Source organism: Lissotriton vulgaris, chromosome 6 (genome assembly GCF_964263255.1).
Source record: "Lissotriton vulgaris chromosome 6, aLisVul1.2, whole genome shotgun sequence".
Classification (NCBI taxonomy): domain Eukaryota; kingdom Metazoa; phylum Chordata; class Amphibia; order Caudata; family Salamandridae; genus Lissotriton; species Lissotriton vulgaris.
The window spans coordinates 1603091825-1603109781 of NC_141694.1; the positions used below are offsets into that span (position 1 = coordinate 1603091825).

General features: G+C 47.6%; 1 protein-coding gene across 1 annotated transcript in view; it reads right to left on the bottom strand.

The window, feature by feature from the left end:
• MSH2 (mutS homolog 2) overlaps positions 1-17957 on the bottom strand; it is a 755480-nt gene that overhangs the window by 671810 nt on the left and 65713 nt on the right. Inside the window, exons 2-3 of the mRNA XM_086927770.1 lie at positions 1587-1741; positions 768-1046 (exon numbers count right to left, since the gene is read on the bottom strand). Coding sequence (XP_086783896.1) covers positions 768-1046; positions 1587-1741 — 434 coding nt within the window. The remainder of the gene's footprint in view (positions 1-767; positions 1047-1586; positions 1742-17957) is intronic.

A 17957-nucleotide genomic window follows, 5' to 3' on the forward strand; every position in this document is an offset into this window, starting at 1 on the left:
CAAACGTCACACCATGTTGAACTGGTTACATCTTGGGGGGGGGAAATGCTGTAGTATTCAACTTAAACTGGTTTGCATAAAACCTACAGATTGTTAATGTTAGCTTTACTTTTAAAACTAGCTATGTTACTCAACACTGAATGCCGTTTCCAGCTCCTTACAAGTACTGCAGTGAGTAGTGTTTTGCTTTTATATACATTCATGTCTGGTTTTTAATCATTTTACTTATAACTGTGTTGAACTGCATTTCCTTTATTGTTAAATTACATGTTTTAGGGGTTACAAGAACACAGCAGTTTCTGAACTTGAGGGTACCACCGTCAAATCGTTTCATCCAAGCCTGCACTTATAAGACATGACTTGCATATTCTTCCGATCCCATTGTGGGGCAAAAAAAACCTCACAACTACTCTTACAGATCAATTACAAACTGAAGTGCTCCCAGAGCAACACACAAACAGTATTTTTAATCTCGTTATCAAAAGACTCCTTTCATGGGACACCCTCTAATCCATTCCGACAGGCAGCAAATGTAGTCCTCCAGCTGAAAACCAGCAATCTTCAGTTAAGTGGCTTTATATAGCGGCCTTGTTGGTCATTGTTGCTCCAGATACCTCATGACCCCCAGGATTCACCTCTGTCCCCAATCACCCATTGACACCTGAGTAAATCTCCTAAATTCTGCTAATAAGTTATATACATAGCTATGTAAGCACTTCATATTACAAAGCATAATAAAAACAAACATTGAATGATTATGTAGTCACCTGTCTCAACTTCCCCATGTCTCCAGCAGTCTCCCCTCCAGGCAGTACGCACTCCTTCGGGCCAATCTGAATCAGCAATGCTTCCAGGTTCGAGAACTGGTCGTTATCAGAGAACTCGCACACCCCTAGCTTCCTCAAAGTAGAATCAATGTAACCGACCCCAACGACTCGCTGCCCATCGGCAGCAGACAGCTTCACACCCACTACTCCAGCTGCAGATGACATATCACTGTTGCCAAAGAGAATCTCCTCGAACTGAGACAAGTTTCCAGGAGAAGCCTATAAAATAAGCCAATTGGAAAACATAATCAGTTATATACTACATGCACTGCAACTTGGAATGCAGGAACTTGCGTCAAGAAATTGAGTGGAAAGTTGACTAGGTTGCTAACCGCAGCCTTACCCCTGTACATCTGTAGTGATTAGATGCAATTATATCTGCAAATGTAAATAATTGAGTTTTAATGACCAGGCACGTTTTTGGATGCAATTTACTCTAGCACACAGAGGAAGGGAAAAACAAGGACTGCGTTGACCAATTAAAGGGAAATTTGGTACAACCATGGGCTAGAATCAAATTATCTTTCTCGCACCACAATATCTTCATACATATGTAGCACAAGGTTAAATAGGAAGTAAAGAAAATACATACATTGGATCTTTATCTTAACTCCATGAGTGCAGTAAAATATAATAATATTACAAAAACAATTCACTAGGATTTAGTCTGCATCCCATCTACTGTAGAGATGGATGTGAACCTAAACCTGCTTTTGGAGAGATGAAGCAGCATTATTACCAGAGGCCAGAACACCATACCTTATACTCCAAGTGCCAATCATTCTCCTTGCTCGATTTACTGCTCGCTTTGTTTTTGTAAACCTCAACTCTGTACTGACGGACTAGAAGCAGATCTTTCACAACAGACTCAAAGTTCATTTTACTGAGCACAACGCTCTCCAGTTTCTTGTCTCCTAAAAAGAAAAGGAGAAACATAGGTAATCAATGGATTGCAGGAAGAGAGAACGATACACAGTCAAGGACAGGTGTCGTACAGACTTTGCAGCACAACTGGCAGTCCTGTTGTACTGAAACTCAAGTAGACATGTCAAAAACTATACTGTGTAGGTTCCTCGTTATGTTTCTTTAGTCCTAGTTTGCATATTAGTAATTATTTTGAATACATGTAACGAATTAACAAAAATGTCTATGCAACAGATAATAGATTAAAGAACTGTAATGAAAACATTTGCATGCATTCGTTTTTTTTTAAAAAAAAATTTTCCTTGCAAGGATTTATACAGTAGGTACATCCTCCTTTACAAATTCCAATTCTTAATGAAACAATAATACATATCCACAGAAAAATAAAAAAAGAAAAGAGAAAAAAATACATAAAGAGAAAAATGGCATAGAACATGACATGACATTGGTATCTGGCATAACAAAAGAGCATACAAAAAAAAATCGTGGTCTAAGTCTAAGCAATGCTTTCTAACCAGTTAGTAATCGGGACCCAGGTTTTTAGCCCCCAAATAAGTTTCTTAACGCCACGTTTTTTATAAACAGATATCTCTAAATTGTAAAAAAACAAGCAGTCTAGATCTCCAGTTGATTAATGTTGGGGCATCAGTGCTAATCCACAGGGAGGTAATACAGGGTCTCAATGTTGACATAGCAATAAAAAGAAAATTTACTTCTGCATTCACACGGGCTGTCCATGTTGTAGGACTCTCTACCCCAAAAATTACTAGCTCAGGAGTAAGAATAACAGGAATTGCTAATATTAGATTTAAAAAGTGATTCAAGTCCTGAAAAAAGCTTTCCAATACTGGGCAGTGTAGCGGGATATAAGAACTCATTGGGACTCTAGGTGAAGATAAGGCTGGTTTTATTGGTTTCAATAATCACCGGCGGCGAATCACGCTACGATAGTAGAGTAAAGGGGGTTCAGAGTCTAGTCTTGTTGGAGATGTCCTCTCCTTCCAGTACTCCAGTCCGGCTCTTCTCCTTTCCTGGGTGTTTCTGGGTGATGTAGTCTCCCTCGTCTCCGTCGTGGCCGCCGGTATTAACCAAAATAAAAAGAAAAGGTAGACTTGCTTCAGTCAGGTGCTCTCTTTTATACAGTGGAAAGGGGAAAGGAGTGAGGTTCCACACTGTAGTTTAGCTCAAAAAGCGGTGAGAAACGTTGTGCCGATGGTGCGGGGAATAGGGAAGTGCAGGGAATGGTCTAGTGAGGTTTAGGGTGGTTTACAACCCTTTTTACCCGCCCAGCCTACGATACGGGAACGTACCTGGGTGAGCCACGTTTCCCTTGAAGCGTGGCTGGGAGATGCGCCTTGTTGTTGGCCTCCTGGCTCCTCGGGTTGATAACTCGCCTCCGCTTTCGGGTCTCCACCTCTCAACTCCCTCCTAACGCCGTCCTCTCCTCCTCCGCCTTCGCTCGGTTCCTTGATTTCTCTGTCTCCACACCTCACGCCTTCACTTCCTCCGGGTGATGAACACACTGGCGTAGTGTCGATCCCCATATTTACTTCCGTGACTGCGTCATAGCTGGGGGGTGTCTTGGCTCAAACTCCGCCCAATTAAAGAAGCAGTGTTCCCCGTCGCTTCCCAGTTCGGGTAAAGGAATGTCGGCTGTTTTTCTCCAGTTCTCCGTCTGCTGCATGAATAAAGGAGACAAGGTGTTGTTGCCACGTCTAGGGGACGCATCGTGATATAAGGGCTCGTCCTGGACCCCCCCTGTCACACATCACCCCTCCTGGAATCTCCCGATCGGGGAGAGGAAACCGCGAAAGTTAGTCGGCACTACCATTGTCCGTGCCCTTCCGAGGGTGTATTTGGAATGAGAAAGGTTGGAGGGTTAAAAACCACCGTAGAACCCTAGGATTGTGGGAGATGCCGTGGCTCATCCAAGTTTGGGGAGCATGGTCCGCATATAGGGTGAATGGGTGACCCTCCAGATAATATCGTAGCTAATCTACAGCCCACTTGATGGCAAGGCACTCTTTTTCTATCGTGGGATATTTCACCTCCCATTGGAATAGCTTCCTGCTTATATAGAGGACGGGGTGTTCGGTTCAGTCTTTTGAAATCTGGGACAACACCGCCCCCACCCCGTAGTCAGAAGCGTCAGTATGGAGGATGAATGGTCCTGTGAAATCAGGTGAGGACAGTACAGGGCTGGTGGTGATGATACGTTTGAGGGCACTAAACACCCTCCACATCTCCAGGTTTGGTTCTTGAAAGCCTATGGGTTTATAATCCTTTTTGAGTGTGTCTGTGAGGGGGGTTGCTATTTCCGAGAAGGAGGGTATAAACCTACGGTAGTAACCGATTAATCCAAGGAACACCCTCATCTCCTTCTTATTCCTGGGAAAGGGAGTATTAGCAATGGCTCTTATCTTCTGTATTTGTGGCTCGATCATTCCGTGTCCTAACACATCTCCTAGGTATTTAACCTTTTGGTATCCCATCCGTGATTTTTTAGAGTTGATATTTAGACCGGCTTCACGTAGTTGTTCCAGAATCGTTTTTAGAGGTTTTAGATTGTCTTCCCAGGACAGACTGAAGATTATAATATCGTCCAGGTAGGCGGAGCTGAACGCTTGATGGTCTTTTAGGATCTTGTTCATTAACGGTTGGAACATCCAAAGGCGCTCCGTGTAACCCGAAGGGCAGAACGTTAAATTCATACAGACCATCCGGGGTTGCAAATGCGTTTTTTTTCCTGTCCCCCTCCCTTAAGGGCACCTGCCAATACCCTTTGGTCAGGTCGAGTGTGCTAATATATTTAGCATCTCCCAATTTCTCGATTAATTCATCGATACGTGGCATCGGATAGGCATCGAAGAAGGACACGGAATTCAGGGCGCGGAAGTCCATGCAAAATCTTGTGCTGCCGTCAGGCTTAGGAACCATTACTATTGGCGAAGACCACTCACTCCTGGATGGTCTGATTAAGTCTAGCCGTAACATTTCTTGTACCTCCTTTTGGATGGCTGATCTTTTCACGGCAGGGATGCGATAAGGTCGTTGTTTGATAATCGTTCCTGTGGGTGTCTCTATGCGATGCTCTATGCGGGTAGTCTTCCCGGGTAGATCTGAAAATAAGGAGGAAAAAGGTCGGAGAATTTTCTGTAAACCCTCTCGGTCTATGTGTTGCAACTCTTCATTGATGACAAGGTCATGTAAAGTGGACGTGTGGCTGAAGCCTGTGGATCTTAGGTGGGGGCACAATCCACTTTTTTAACACATTGATGTGAAAAATGCGAGTCTTTCTAGACGTCAACTGTAGTTTATAGGTTGTCTTGCCGATGGTGTTAATAACCCGGAAGGGCCCTTGCCATTCTGTTCTTGGTAGTGGAGGGCAATAGTACGAGGGCCCAGTCGTTCACTTCAACACGTCTCCATTTCTTTCCTTTGTCATAGCACAGTTTTTGTTTTTTCTGGCTTGTCTCGAGATTGGAGTAGGTGAGGTCTCGTATCTTCTCTAGGTTGTTTTTCAGAGTCTGGCTATACTCTAGCAGGGTCTTGGTTTCTCCTTGTTGTTCTGATTCCTAGACTTCTTTGGTCATCACGAGCAGGCTTCTAGGTTGGCGTCCATATAACATTTCAAAAGAGGAACACCCCAAGCTACTTTGTTTTTTGTCCTCGGATCACGTAGAGGGCTAAGGGGAGAAGGCGGTCCCATTCACCGTCAGCATTTTCTTAAGAGTCGCTTTGAGTGTTCCATTATACCTCTCCACCAGTCCGTCTGTCTGGGGGTGATACACGGACGTTCAGATCTGGTGAAGGTTAAGGAGATGACAGACTTCCCGCATTAGTCTGGACATGAAGGGGGTGCCTTGGTCTGTTAAGACCTCCTTTGGAAATCCCACTCGTGAAAACAATTCTAGGAACTTCTCCGCTATGGCTTTCGTTGTTGGGGCTCAGAGGGGAAAGGCCTCTGGGAATCTCATGGCATAGTCCACTATAACTAACGCTTACTGGTTCCCCCGACTGGATTTCGGCAGGGGTCCAATCAGGTCCATGGCTACCCTTTCAAATGGCACTCCTATAATCAGTAGGGGTTGCAGGGGGACAGCGGATGGCCTATGGGTGTTCTTTCTTCTTCAAGCCTATCAGTGGATTTTTATATCCTTATATACCCCTGGCCAGTAAAAATAGCGAAGGACGTTCTGGGTAGTTTTTTCACTTCCGGTATGTCCTGCTAAGAGATGAGTATGGGAGTAGAACATTATGTGTTCTCTAAAGGTGGAGGGTACCAGGAGCTGGAGTGGATCGTCGGTGTTTCCTTGCCTGTACAGTAAGTCATCTTTAATCAGACACCTCGGGTATTAGGGATTGGGGTTATCTTGGTTACAGTGTGCATGCTCCCATGCATTGAACTGGGTAGCGTCGTTGGACTGTGCAAACTTGAAGCTACGGTCTTTGGTCCATGGGTCGTAAGTGATCAAAGCAGGGGTATGAGAGATGACAGTAGGGGTTGGTTGTCGTAGAGTCTGTGTAAAAAGATCAAGGAAATGGGGATTGTCCGTCCCTATAATAATCTCCATAGGGAGTGTCTGTAGGATCCCTACCTTAACCACTAGTGTTCTTCCCTCTGTTAGTACCAATGGAATACACGCTACCGGATAACCCTTAACGTCTCCATGGACACATTTGATATGTACTACAGTGTCTGGTACTACCTGATGGGATTGTACAAAAACCCCTTGCACTACCGACTGCTTGCATCCTGAATCTAGAAGGGCCCTTATTTTCACCCCATTCACCCATACACTTACATGATAGGCTCCGCCTAACTCTGCTGTTTGCCTTGGGTAGATATCCTACTTCCATGGGTTTTTCTGTGTTTCTTTTCTGGGGACATAGTCGTGCTATATGTCCCCAGGAACCACACTCAAAGCACTGTAGAACTTTGAAGCTTGGGATTTCAGGCCTCATAGGACGAGGGCCAGAGGAGTCGGTGGGTAGGCGAGGTCGCCTTTCTAACCGGGGTGGTAGTTTGGGATGTTTGTCTTGCTCCCCAGGATTAAACCGGGGCTGAGCTCGGGCAAAGGTGGACGCCATCTCCATGGCTTGGACAGTGGTTAGATTAGAGTGTTGTCGTAACCACTTCTGTGTTCCCTATGGCAGGGCTTCTAGATATTGTTCTAGGTAAATCTTATCCATAATTACTTCTTTGGTGCTTGTGTGAGGGGTTAACCACTTATCCGCTGCCATCTTCAGGCGGAAAAAGAGTGTCTTTGGGTTCTCTCCGTGAGTACCACTCTCCTTCCTAAAGCGTACCCTGTATGCTTCCGTGTCTAGGCCCAGGTGGTCCAAAATGATAGATTTAATCTGGTTATTGGGGGTCTGACCAGAAGCATTGGCCACCTGATAGGCCGCTTGGGCCTCGCAAGTTAGAAGCGGCGCCAAAAAGAAAGGCCATTTGTCCATAGGCCAACCACATGCTACAGCAACCCTCTCAAAATTGGTCAGAAATGCGTCAGGATCCCTCCCCTGGTATGTACTTTTGAAAGGAGATCCCGGATGAGGTAGGGTGTGGAGGTCGGGTTTCTCTTGTGACAGGGCTACCGGGGTCTGCAATCAGCTTCTGTAACCCCTCTATTTGAGCGGAAATAGTGCTCCTGAATGTTCCCCGGTCAGCCTGGGCAGAGGTTAATTGCTGCTTTACTGCCCAGCCGAGCTGTTCCTGTCCTTTAACCAGGAGTTCTTCCATCTTTGGATCACAGATGGTTATTCCGTTGCCCGCATTCTCCACCACTTGTAGCAGGATATAAGAACTCACTGGGACTCTAGGTGAAGATAAGGCTGGTTTTATTGGTTTCAATAAACACCGGCGGCGAATCACATTACGATAGTAGGGTAAAGGGGGTTCAGAGTCTTCTTGTTGGAGATGTCCTCTCCTTCCAGTACTCCGGTCCGGCTATTCTCCTTTCCCGGGTGTTTCTGGGTGATGTAGTCTCCCTCGTCTCCGTCGTGGCCGCCGGTATTAACCAAAATAAAAAGAAAAAGGTAGACTTGCTACAGTCAGGTGCTCTCTTTTATACAGTGGAAAGGGGAAAGCAGTGAGGTTCCACACACGTGCACTGTAGTTTAGCTCAAAAAGTGGTGAGAAACGTTGTGCAGATGGTGCGGGTAATAGGGAAGTGCAGGAAATGTTCAAATGAGGTTCAGGGTGGTTTAAAACCCTTTTTACCCGCCCAGCCTACGATACGGGAACATACCTGGGTGAGCCTCGCTTCCCTTGAAGCGTGGCAGGGCAAAGCGCCTTGTCGTTGGCCTCCTGGCTCCTCGGGTTGATGACTCACCTCATATTCCACCTCTCGACACCCTCCTAACGCCGCCCTCTCCTCCTCCGCCTTCGCTCGGTTCCTTGATTTCTCCGTCTCCACTCCTCATGCCTTCACTTCCTCCGGGTGATGAACACACTGGCGTAGTGTAGATCCCCGTATTTACTTCCGTGGCTGCGTCATAGCTGGGGGAGTGTCTTGGCTCAAAGTCCGCCCAATTAAAGAAGCAGTGTTCCTCGTCGCTTCCCAGTTCGGGTAAAGGAATGTCGGCCGTTTTTCTCCAGTTCTCCGTCTGCTGCATGAATAAAGGAGACAAGGTGTTGTTGCCACGTCTAGGGGATGCATCGTGATATAAGGGCTCGTCCTGCACCCCCCTGTCACAGGCAGGTAAAAAAAAATATGTAAGGAATCAGCCCCAAAGAATCCACATCTATTACATGAGCTCCCCATAGAATGTGCCCATTTTTAAATTTTAGCGGGTGAATAATATAAATCAAAAACAGACAAAGTGCTGCGATTTCAAACTGCCAGACAGGATCACAGAGTTAATCAAAGAGGGATGTAAGGGGGAAAAAAGGCTATATAGGGCAGCCCCCCACTCAACGAATATGAAACAAAAAGCCCTATTCAGCCTGCATGGTTTGGATCTCAAACTCTGTAACCAATGGGGCCACACCTCATATTGGCTCACCAAGAAAAAGTTAAATTTAACCAGTGCTGTGTTACAGGTCCGGACATGCCTTAAGATATAACAATATAGATGTGTACAGGATCACCCACAGAAAGAAAAAATGTGAGAAAGCAAGGAAAGTGCCTCACGGACGTGACACCGAGGGGGTTCCCGGTTTGTTAAATCACCGGTATACCCACTTCTCATCATCGGTTACTTTCCTTGCTGGGAGGATGAAACAAGTGCAGAATAAATATGCACAGGACAGAATAGAGAAAGAAACAGACAAGGAGTGTACAAATACACTGCCTGGTAGGACAGAGAAAAGTGTTCAAAAGAATAGCATATACCTACACCCAACAACCAACAGATATAAAAATGTGAGGTTTGGCTGGCTGAATCGGTTTTATTCTGGTGCTGCCAAACATCACCATTAAAAAATGGTTAAATTGTTACCATTTATTTCGTAACTGGACCGACATGTTTCATTGCCTTGTCATTGGCAATTTTGTCAGGGCAAATGGTTGGGTCTCTATTCATAATCCTCCATTTTTCATATGAGGACCTGTACACATACACACATTAAAAAAACAGCACAGCGGTGGTCAAATGGTGAGTCAATAAAAGAGGCTCTGGCACACAGCAAACCACCCCATCGCCGGTGGCTGAAAGTCACTTTAGTTACCTTATGCTCGAGAATGGTAGTTGTACCGTCGAGCATCAGAAGACGGCGTGTCAAAGATCACGAGCCGTCACGGAAACTCCTAGGTGTGAGTAACCTGTTCAGAAAACATACAACGTTGCCATTTCATACATAATGATATATTCAAGGTAAATTCTGGTGTTGTCCGGGTATGCTAGTGAAATGGGGGGAAGGAAGGAAGAATACTCCCTATGTTGCCGTCACCCATATGTGCGCTCTGCCACTGATTTGCACAATGGTGACAACAGCCGCTGCAGCTTTTTAAAGGCGGAAAAATATACTGACTGCCAGTATTACAAAATATGCAGCGTGAAAAGTGCAGGATGCTAACTTGCCAGCAACTTCAAAGCAATAGCATGGTTGCGGGCAAGTATTCTAACTGCCAATATTACAAAATATGCAGTGTAAAAAATGCAGGATGCTAACTTGCCAGCAACTTCAGAGCGGTAGCATGGTTGCCCGGACCAAACCATGTCGCCTCGTAGGCTGTCGGCTCACCTGCAATGTAATTATAAGTATGCGCCCAACGCTCGTAACGTGCACCAGAGCGGTCCTACCAGTGCTGACATGGCTTGAAAGGGTTCGGGCCAAGATCGAGTGCCTCCGCTCCCAGCTTGCACATACCGCTGCCGAGTCCCTCCGGCACTTCCGACGTCTCGCAATCCAAGCCTGGAATGAGACGCGGAAGTAAGCCGGACGGGGCTCCGCCCATCACGCAGCGTGGCGGCCATGTTGGTTGAGTGAAGAGGTCACGTTAAAGGAGATTACAATCGCCGAACTTTATTAGTAAGATATGAGAGGTAACAAGCGCATATCCATAACGTATATACAGCAATGAAAATCAAAGTTACAAAACTTTATAAAGGGGCCAAGTGTAATATTAGGTATGAACATTTTAACAGCGCGACACAATCAGGCACTGATTCTCGATTGCCTCGTGCAGAGATGAGAAATCCAGAGGGGCAGTCTGCGAGGAAGTGTTGTGTGGAGATAAAGCCTAGACAGATAGTTATGCGTTGGTATGGAAAATGTCTGGTATCCCGGTGCAGCCTCAAGCCCAGGGAAAAGTACCTAACCAGGGTGTATAATACATTGAACATACTAAGATCAATCTCAAATAGTGACGTTATCAGAAGGGGGATCAATGCCAACATCTGTGTTGCATCAGTGATTCGTTATCAGAAGGGGGATCAATGCCTACATCTGTGTCGCAACAGTGATTCAAAGGGTACACCCACAGGACCTATCGTCGGCTCACTTTATTCCATTCAATGGAATCATTAAAACCCTCTTTCTCTGCCTTCTCTGAATAAATCCACCTGGCTTCTTTCCTAGCCAATATTGGGTCTAGGTTATGTGTGTTGCCCACCACTTTTTCCAGAACTGTCCACCTTAGATCGCCTTGGCCATGATTTTTTTCGTTAAAGTGCTGCCCCAAGCGCGTGGTAAGTTTCTTCTACTAAGATGTTCCTGGATGCGGACCTTCACCTTACGTGTGATTAGACCTATATAATGTAACCCGCAACTGCAGGTTATCCTGTAGATGACGTGTGTAGTATTGCAATTACTAAACTTAGTCAGGTGCCAGGTCTTGCCATTGTGTAAGGTGATTTCTTTATTGGCAGTGGTTAGTGGGCACACTGAGCATCCGCCACAAGGGTAGTGGCCTGCCGGGATAGTGTTGGCTTCAGAGCTGGTGACCGCATTCCTGGTATGTACCAGCTTGTCACACAAGTTAGCTGCCCTCTTAAATGCAAAGCGTGGGATTGGCATTTTGTTGTTTGGAGTATCCAATAATGTCCAGTGTTTGCGGATAATCTGTCTTATTTTTGTAGACAATAGATCAAAAGTAGTCACAACCGGTAGACACGGTTGATTGGTTTTCACATTACGTTCAAGCAGAGCATCACGTGGGGTATTGAGAGCCCTCTTGCGTGCATGATTAATTACTCTGGTCGGGTATTGTCTCCGTTTTAATTTGGTGACCAGTCCAACGGACTGGTCACCAAATTAAATATAAATTAAATATAAATAAAATGTCGCTGTCCAATCAATCCTTGAACCCCTGTCCCAATTTTCTGACTTTTTCCTGAGAGAAGCAGTCATCACACAGAAATCGTATGTGCAGGACACCACAGACATTTTAAACATCTTGAAGGACATGGCATTTGACCCAACCAACCAATTTCTGGTCACTATCGACATCGAATCGTTATACACCAGCATCCCCCAGGGCGCTACGCTGGTGGCAGCAGCTAGAGCCCTGGGTGCGATGGAGTGGTTCTATGACACACCCATGTCATTTGTCCTCCAATGTATTGAGCTGGCACTCACGAGAAATTTCTTTGAGTACAAAGGACAACTGTACTTACAGACGTCTGGGACATCTATGGGGGCTACATTTGCCCCCAGCCTGGCCTGCATTTATGTGAGCCAGTTTGAGGAGAATGTGATTTACATCCCTCCAACCCTTTCCTGAGTAACATCCAGGAATGGAGACGTTGCATAGATGACGTCCTCTGTATCTGGACAGGTACAGAGGACCGGTTACATCTATTTCTTGACTGGCTTAATCAAGCTGATGATAGTCTGCACTTTACCTGGTCTATTAGCAACAGCAAGGCAGTCTATCTGGATGTGGATATACTAGTGGAGGAGAATAAGTTAGTCACCATGGTCCATCATAAAGATACTGATAGAAACTCCCTCCTACATTATCACTCGTTCCATCCACGATCCCTCAGAGACAACCTGCCGGTAGGCCAGTTCCTTCGATATCGCAGGAGCTGCTCTACAACTGAAGCATACGTGGATCAGTCCGTTGGACTGGTCACCAAATTAAAACAGAGACAATACCCGACCAGAGTAATTAATCATGCACGCAAGAGGGGTCTCAATACCCCACGTGATGCTCTGCTTGAACGTAATGTGAAAACCAATCAACCGTGTCTACCGGTTGTGACTACTTTTGATCCATTGTCTACAAAAATAAGACAGATTATCCGCAAACACCCGACATTATTGGATACTCCAAACAACAAAATGCCAATCCCACGCTTTGCATTTAAGAGGGCAGCTAACTTGCGTGACAAGCTGGTACATACCAGGAATGCGGTCACCAGCTCTGAAGCCAACACTATCCCGGCAGGCCACTACCCTTGTGGCGGATGCTCAGTGTGCCCACTAACCACTGCCACTAAAGAAATTACCTTACACAATGGCAAGACCTGGCACCTGACTAAGTTTAGTAATTGCAATACTACACACGTCATCTACAGGATTACCTGCAGTTGCGGGTTACATTATATAGGTCTTACCACACGTAAGGTGAAGGTCCGCATCCAGGAACATCTTAGTACGATTCGGGCTAAGAAACTTACCACGCGCTTGGTGCAGCACTTTAACGAAAAAAATCATGGCCAAGGCGATCTAAGGTGGACAGTTCTGGAAAAAGTGGTGGGCAACACACATAACCTAGACACAATATTGGCTAGGAAAGAAGCCAGGTGGATTTATTCAGAGAAGGCAGAGAAAGAGGGTCTTAATGATTCCATTGAATGGAATAAAGTGAGCCGACGATAGGTCCTGTGGGTGTACCCTTTGCATCACTGTTGCGACACAGATGTAGGCATTGATCCCCCTTCTGATAACGAATCACTGATGCAACACAGATGTTGGCATTGATCCCCCTTCTGATAACGTCACTATTTGAGATTGATCTTAGTATGTTCAATGTATTATACACCCAGGTTAGATACTTTTCCCTGGGCTTGAGGCTGCATCGGGATACCAGACATTTTCCATACCAACGCAGAACTATCTGTCTAGGCTTTATCTCCACACAACACTTCTTCGCAGACTGCCCCTCTGGATTTCTCATCTCTGCACGAGGCAATCGAGAATCAGTGCCTGATTGTGTCGCGCTGTTGAAATGTTCATACCTAATATTACACTTGGCCCCTTTATAAAGTTTTGAAACTTTGATTTTCATTGCTGTATATACGTTATGGATATGCGCTTGTTACCTCTCATATCTTACTAATAAAGTTTGGCGATTGTAATCGCCTTTAACGCGACCTCTTCACTCAACCAACATGGCCGCCACGCTGCTTGATGGGCGGAGCCCCGTCCGGCTTACTTCCGCGTCTCATTCCAGGCTTGGATTGCGAGACGTCGGAAGCGCCGGAGGGACTCGGCAGCGGTATGTGCAAGCTGGGAGCGGAGGCACTCGATCTTGGCCCGAACCCTTTCAAGCCATGTCAGCACTGGTAGGACCGCTCTGGTGCACGTTACGAGCGGTGGGCGCATACTTATAATTACATTGCAGGTGAGCCGACAGCCTACGAGGCGACATAGTTTGGTCCGGGCAACCATGCTACCGCTCTGAAGTTGCTGGCAAGTTAGCATCCTGCATTTTTTACGCTGCATATTTTGTAATATTGGCAGTTAGAATACTTGCCCGCAACCATGCTATTGCTTTGAAGTTGCTGGCAAGTTAGCATCCTGCACTTTTCACGCTGCATACTGGCAGTCAGTATATTTTTCCGCCTTTAAAAAGCTGCAGCGGCTGTTGTCACCATTGTGCAAATCAGTGGCAGAGCGCACATATGGGTGACGGCAACATAGGGAGTATTCTTCCTTCCTTCCCCCCATTTCACTAGCATACCCGGACAACACCAGAATTTACCTTGAATATATCATTATGTATGAAATGGCAACGTTGTATGTTTTCTGAACAGGTTACTCACACCTAGGAGTTTCCGTGACGGCTCGTGATCTTTGACACGCCGTCTTCTGATGCTCGACAGTACGACTACCATTCTCGAGCATAAGGTAACTACAGTGACTTTCAGCCACCGGCGATGGGGTGGTTTGCTGTGTGCCAGAGCCTCTTTTATTGACTCACCATTTGACCACCGCTGTGCTCTGTTTTTTAATGTGTGTATGTGTACAGGTCCTCATATGAAAAATTGAGGATTATGAATAGAGACCCAACCATTTGCCCTGACAAAATTGCCAATGACAAGGCAATGAAACATGTCGGTCCAGTTACGAAATAAATGGTAACAATTTAACAATTTTTTAATGGTGATGTTTGGCAGCACCAGAATAAAACCGATTCAGCCAGCCAAACCTCACATTTTTATATCTGTTGGTTGTTGGGTGTAGGTATATGCTATTCTTTTGAGCACTTTTCTCTGTCCTACCAGGCAGTGTATTTGTACACTCCTTGTCTGTTTCTTTCTCTATTCTGTCCTGTGCATATTCTTTCTGCACTTGTTTCATCCTCCCAGCAAGGAAAGTAACCGATGATGAGAAGTGGGTATACCGGTGATTTAACAAACCGGGAACCCCCTCGGGTGTCACGTCCGTGAGGCACTTTCCTTGCTTTCTCACATTTTTTCTCTCTGTGGGTGATCCTGTACACATCTATATTGTTATATCTTAAGGCATGTCCGGACCTGTAACACAGCACTGGTTAAATTTAACTTTTTCTTGGTGAGCCAATTTGAGGTGTGGCCCCATTGGTTACAGAGTTTGAGATCCAAACCATGCAGGCTGAACAGGATCACAGAGTTAGCCAGTTCAAGGGACTTAGGAAAATTGATATTTACCCCCCTAGTTTCCTTTCCCATCGATCACTCTGAGATATAAGGTCATCAGGTAGCAGAGCTATTAAAGACTGATATATTGCCCCAATGCGTGATTGGCTTTGCAATAGTTCGATTATACCAATTGGCGCTAAGTTACCCTGATTTTTTTGTAGTCTTGGGCCAAGGAAGCTACGAATTTGTAGAAATTTTAAAAAATCACCTCTGGGTAAATCAAACATCTCCTGTAAGGCGGTGAATGACATCAAACTATCCCCTTGCCTTAAATACCCAAGGAGTGTAATCCCTGAATCGGCCCACCTAAATGTGGCCCTGTCCTGAAATATTGAGGGTAAAAGGTCGTAAGCTGTGAAAGGAGAGTATGCATTAATATTTGAGACGGTGGGGGCGTGGCCAAGATGGCGGCGGAGTAGGACGCCTTTCCGTGCCGCTCCGGCGCTGATCCAGCAAAGCATCTAAAAGCACGAACTTGGGGGAGTTCACACGCCCCAAAAGCGGCGGGGAAGTCCGCCTGACGGAGCGGGTGGCTTTGGGGTGGTCTCCGAGGCGGTGTGACCCCCGGTGCGCCTCTGAGATCGAACGCACCCCGCGGCCTGTGAGACCCCGGGCTCTCCGGACATCGAGGCACGGCGCGGTCGATGGGCGGGGCCCTGGATCTGCCCTGAAGCCGTCGGAGTAGACGGAAGGCTGGAAGGAGCTGCACATAGGCGACTGGTAACCTGACGGCGGGACCCAGATCGTACCCCCTGCCCCTGGGGGTGGTGATGCGCCGGTTCCTAGCACTGCTGTGGCACTCGGACGATCGGCGGCGTTCTACGATCTGCACCACCCGCCATTACCTTTGCGAGACCAGGCTCGGCTGGCATCTGCCGCCTGATCGGAACCTCGAAGCCCGCCAATACACCTGAACACGAGGCGCGGGGCCTGGGCGTTGTGCATGGCCGAGATTACTACGGAGCAAAGGAGCGGACCTTCCAGTGGCTGTTGGCGCAACACGTGTTAGGAGGAGGCTCGGAGGGCACAGGCAAACGGACGCCGGCTCTCGGGCTTTACCCGTCTTGGGCACCGGTGGGACCCACGGATCGAGCAGCTGTGTGAGGGGGGCTGGACATACTTGGTGGCATCCGTGAGCGCCCTCCCGAGCACTTGGACTGCCTAAAGACCCCGCTGCTTTCCAAGGCCACGTGGCGCCGGCTCAGAGCGCTGTGAGCTGCCATGTCTACTATGCCGCGCAAACGGGGCCAGGGGAAAGACAATGCCCCGAAATCCTCTCAACAACCGGCCTCCCCTGGAGCGAGTGGGTCGTCGAAGCAATCGGACGAAGATGCCCCAGCGACGAAGGCTTTCATGTCAGAGTTGTTTGCCTCAATCAAGGAGGACATCTCCGAGCTCAGGGCGCAACTAGCCTCCGACTTGAGGGAGGTGCGGAGAGACGTGGACGGCATAGGCGAGAGGGTGGCGACCCTGGAAGACCGGGATCTGAGCGTGGCTACCGACGTCCATATGCTTCAGCAAGACATCATTCGCCTCACAGAGCAAAATTTGGACTTACAACTACATACGGAAGACCTTGAAAACCGCTCCCGTAGAAATAACATCCGAATACGGGCGGTGCCGTGGGACGGTGAGGCTGGGGACCTGCGGGGGTACGTCCAGGAGCTGTTCCTCCAGGTCCTCGATGAGGCAAACACGAAGGAGATACAGATGGACAGAGTACACCGGGTGGGATTGCCACGGCGCGGGGCTGGGGGGGTGGGCCCCTGACATTCTGGTGTGCGTCCACGATTTCCAGCTCAAGGAAAGGATTCTACGAAAGGCCCGGACCATCGAGTCGCTACAGTTCCGGGGGTATCGGCCACAACTGTATCAGGACTTGGCTGCATCTACCTTGCAAAAGCGGAGGGAGTTCCGACCGGTGACATCGTTCCTGAGAGAAAGGGGCATCGCTTACTCCTGGGGACACCCCTTCAGGATAATTTTTAGGTGGCAGAATCGCCTAGCTCAAATCCGAACGCTTCAGGCGGCAAAAGAACTTTTGGGACTGGAGGATGTGCCGTCTTCGCAGGCCGCGACGGCCTCCCCGTCTTGGCGGCGCCGCCGTTCGACTTCATGGCACAGGGTGGGGGGTTCCCCCATCAGTTCCCCCACCAGACAACGACCAGACCTTTCTGCCAGCCTGCAAGAACGGGGAGCAGCAGTCGCTTCGGTGGCATCGGCCACGTTGGCCAACTCACAGCATAGCTCTGGGGCGGCGTGATCCCCAAAGAATGGCGGATCGGCGCCAGAGGGGCCCGAGCCTTCTGGTCGAGGGCTCTGAAAGTACTCTTGTGGGAGACGACCTCGACTGTGGCCAAGGGGAATAGTGTCTTCATTCCCCCGGCCTGCTTCTTGAGTGGGGGCCTCCTACGGACTTCGGCCTACTGATCTCGATGAGTATGGTTACTGCACTTTTCTTTTTGATTTTGTACAATGTTGAGTTTACATATCGTTTAGGGGGGGTTTGGTTGGGGGTTGTTGGGGTTGGAGGGGGGGGACCCGTGACGGAAGGCCATTGGGGGTGAATGTGGCGTGTCTGCGGATGAGAGCGTACTTTGCTGCTGAGGTTGTGGTTCAGCGAATATTCCGGAAACGCCTGGGTGTTTTCTGCCTGGGGGAGGGGAGGAATGCGGGATGGGAGCCAATTGGATTACTGATAGCGGGGTCTGTGGTCTGTATTTGCCATGCCACTTAGTATAGGGACATGGAATGTCAAGGGCATGAACTCTCCTCAGAAGCGACAGAAGGTCCTGAAATATGTGGTAGACCATCACCTCGATGTGGTAGGGTTGCAAGAAACTCACTTGGCACGGAAGGATGAGTTGCGGCTCCGCCATAGGGCGTACCCCATTGTATACAGGTCCTCTG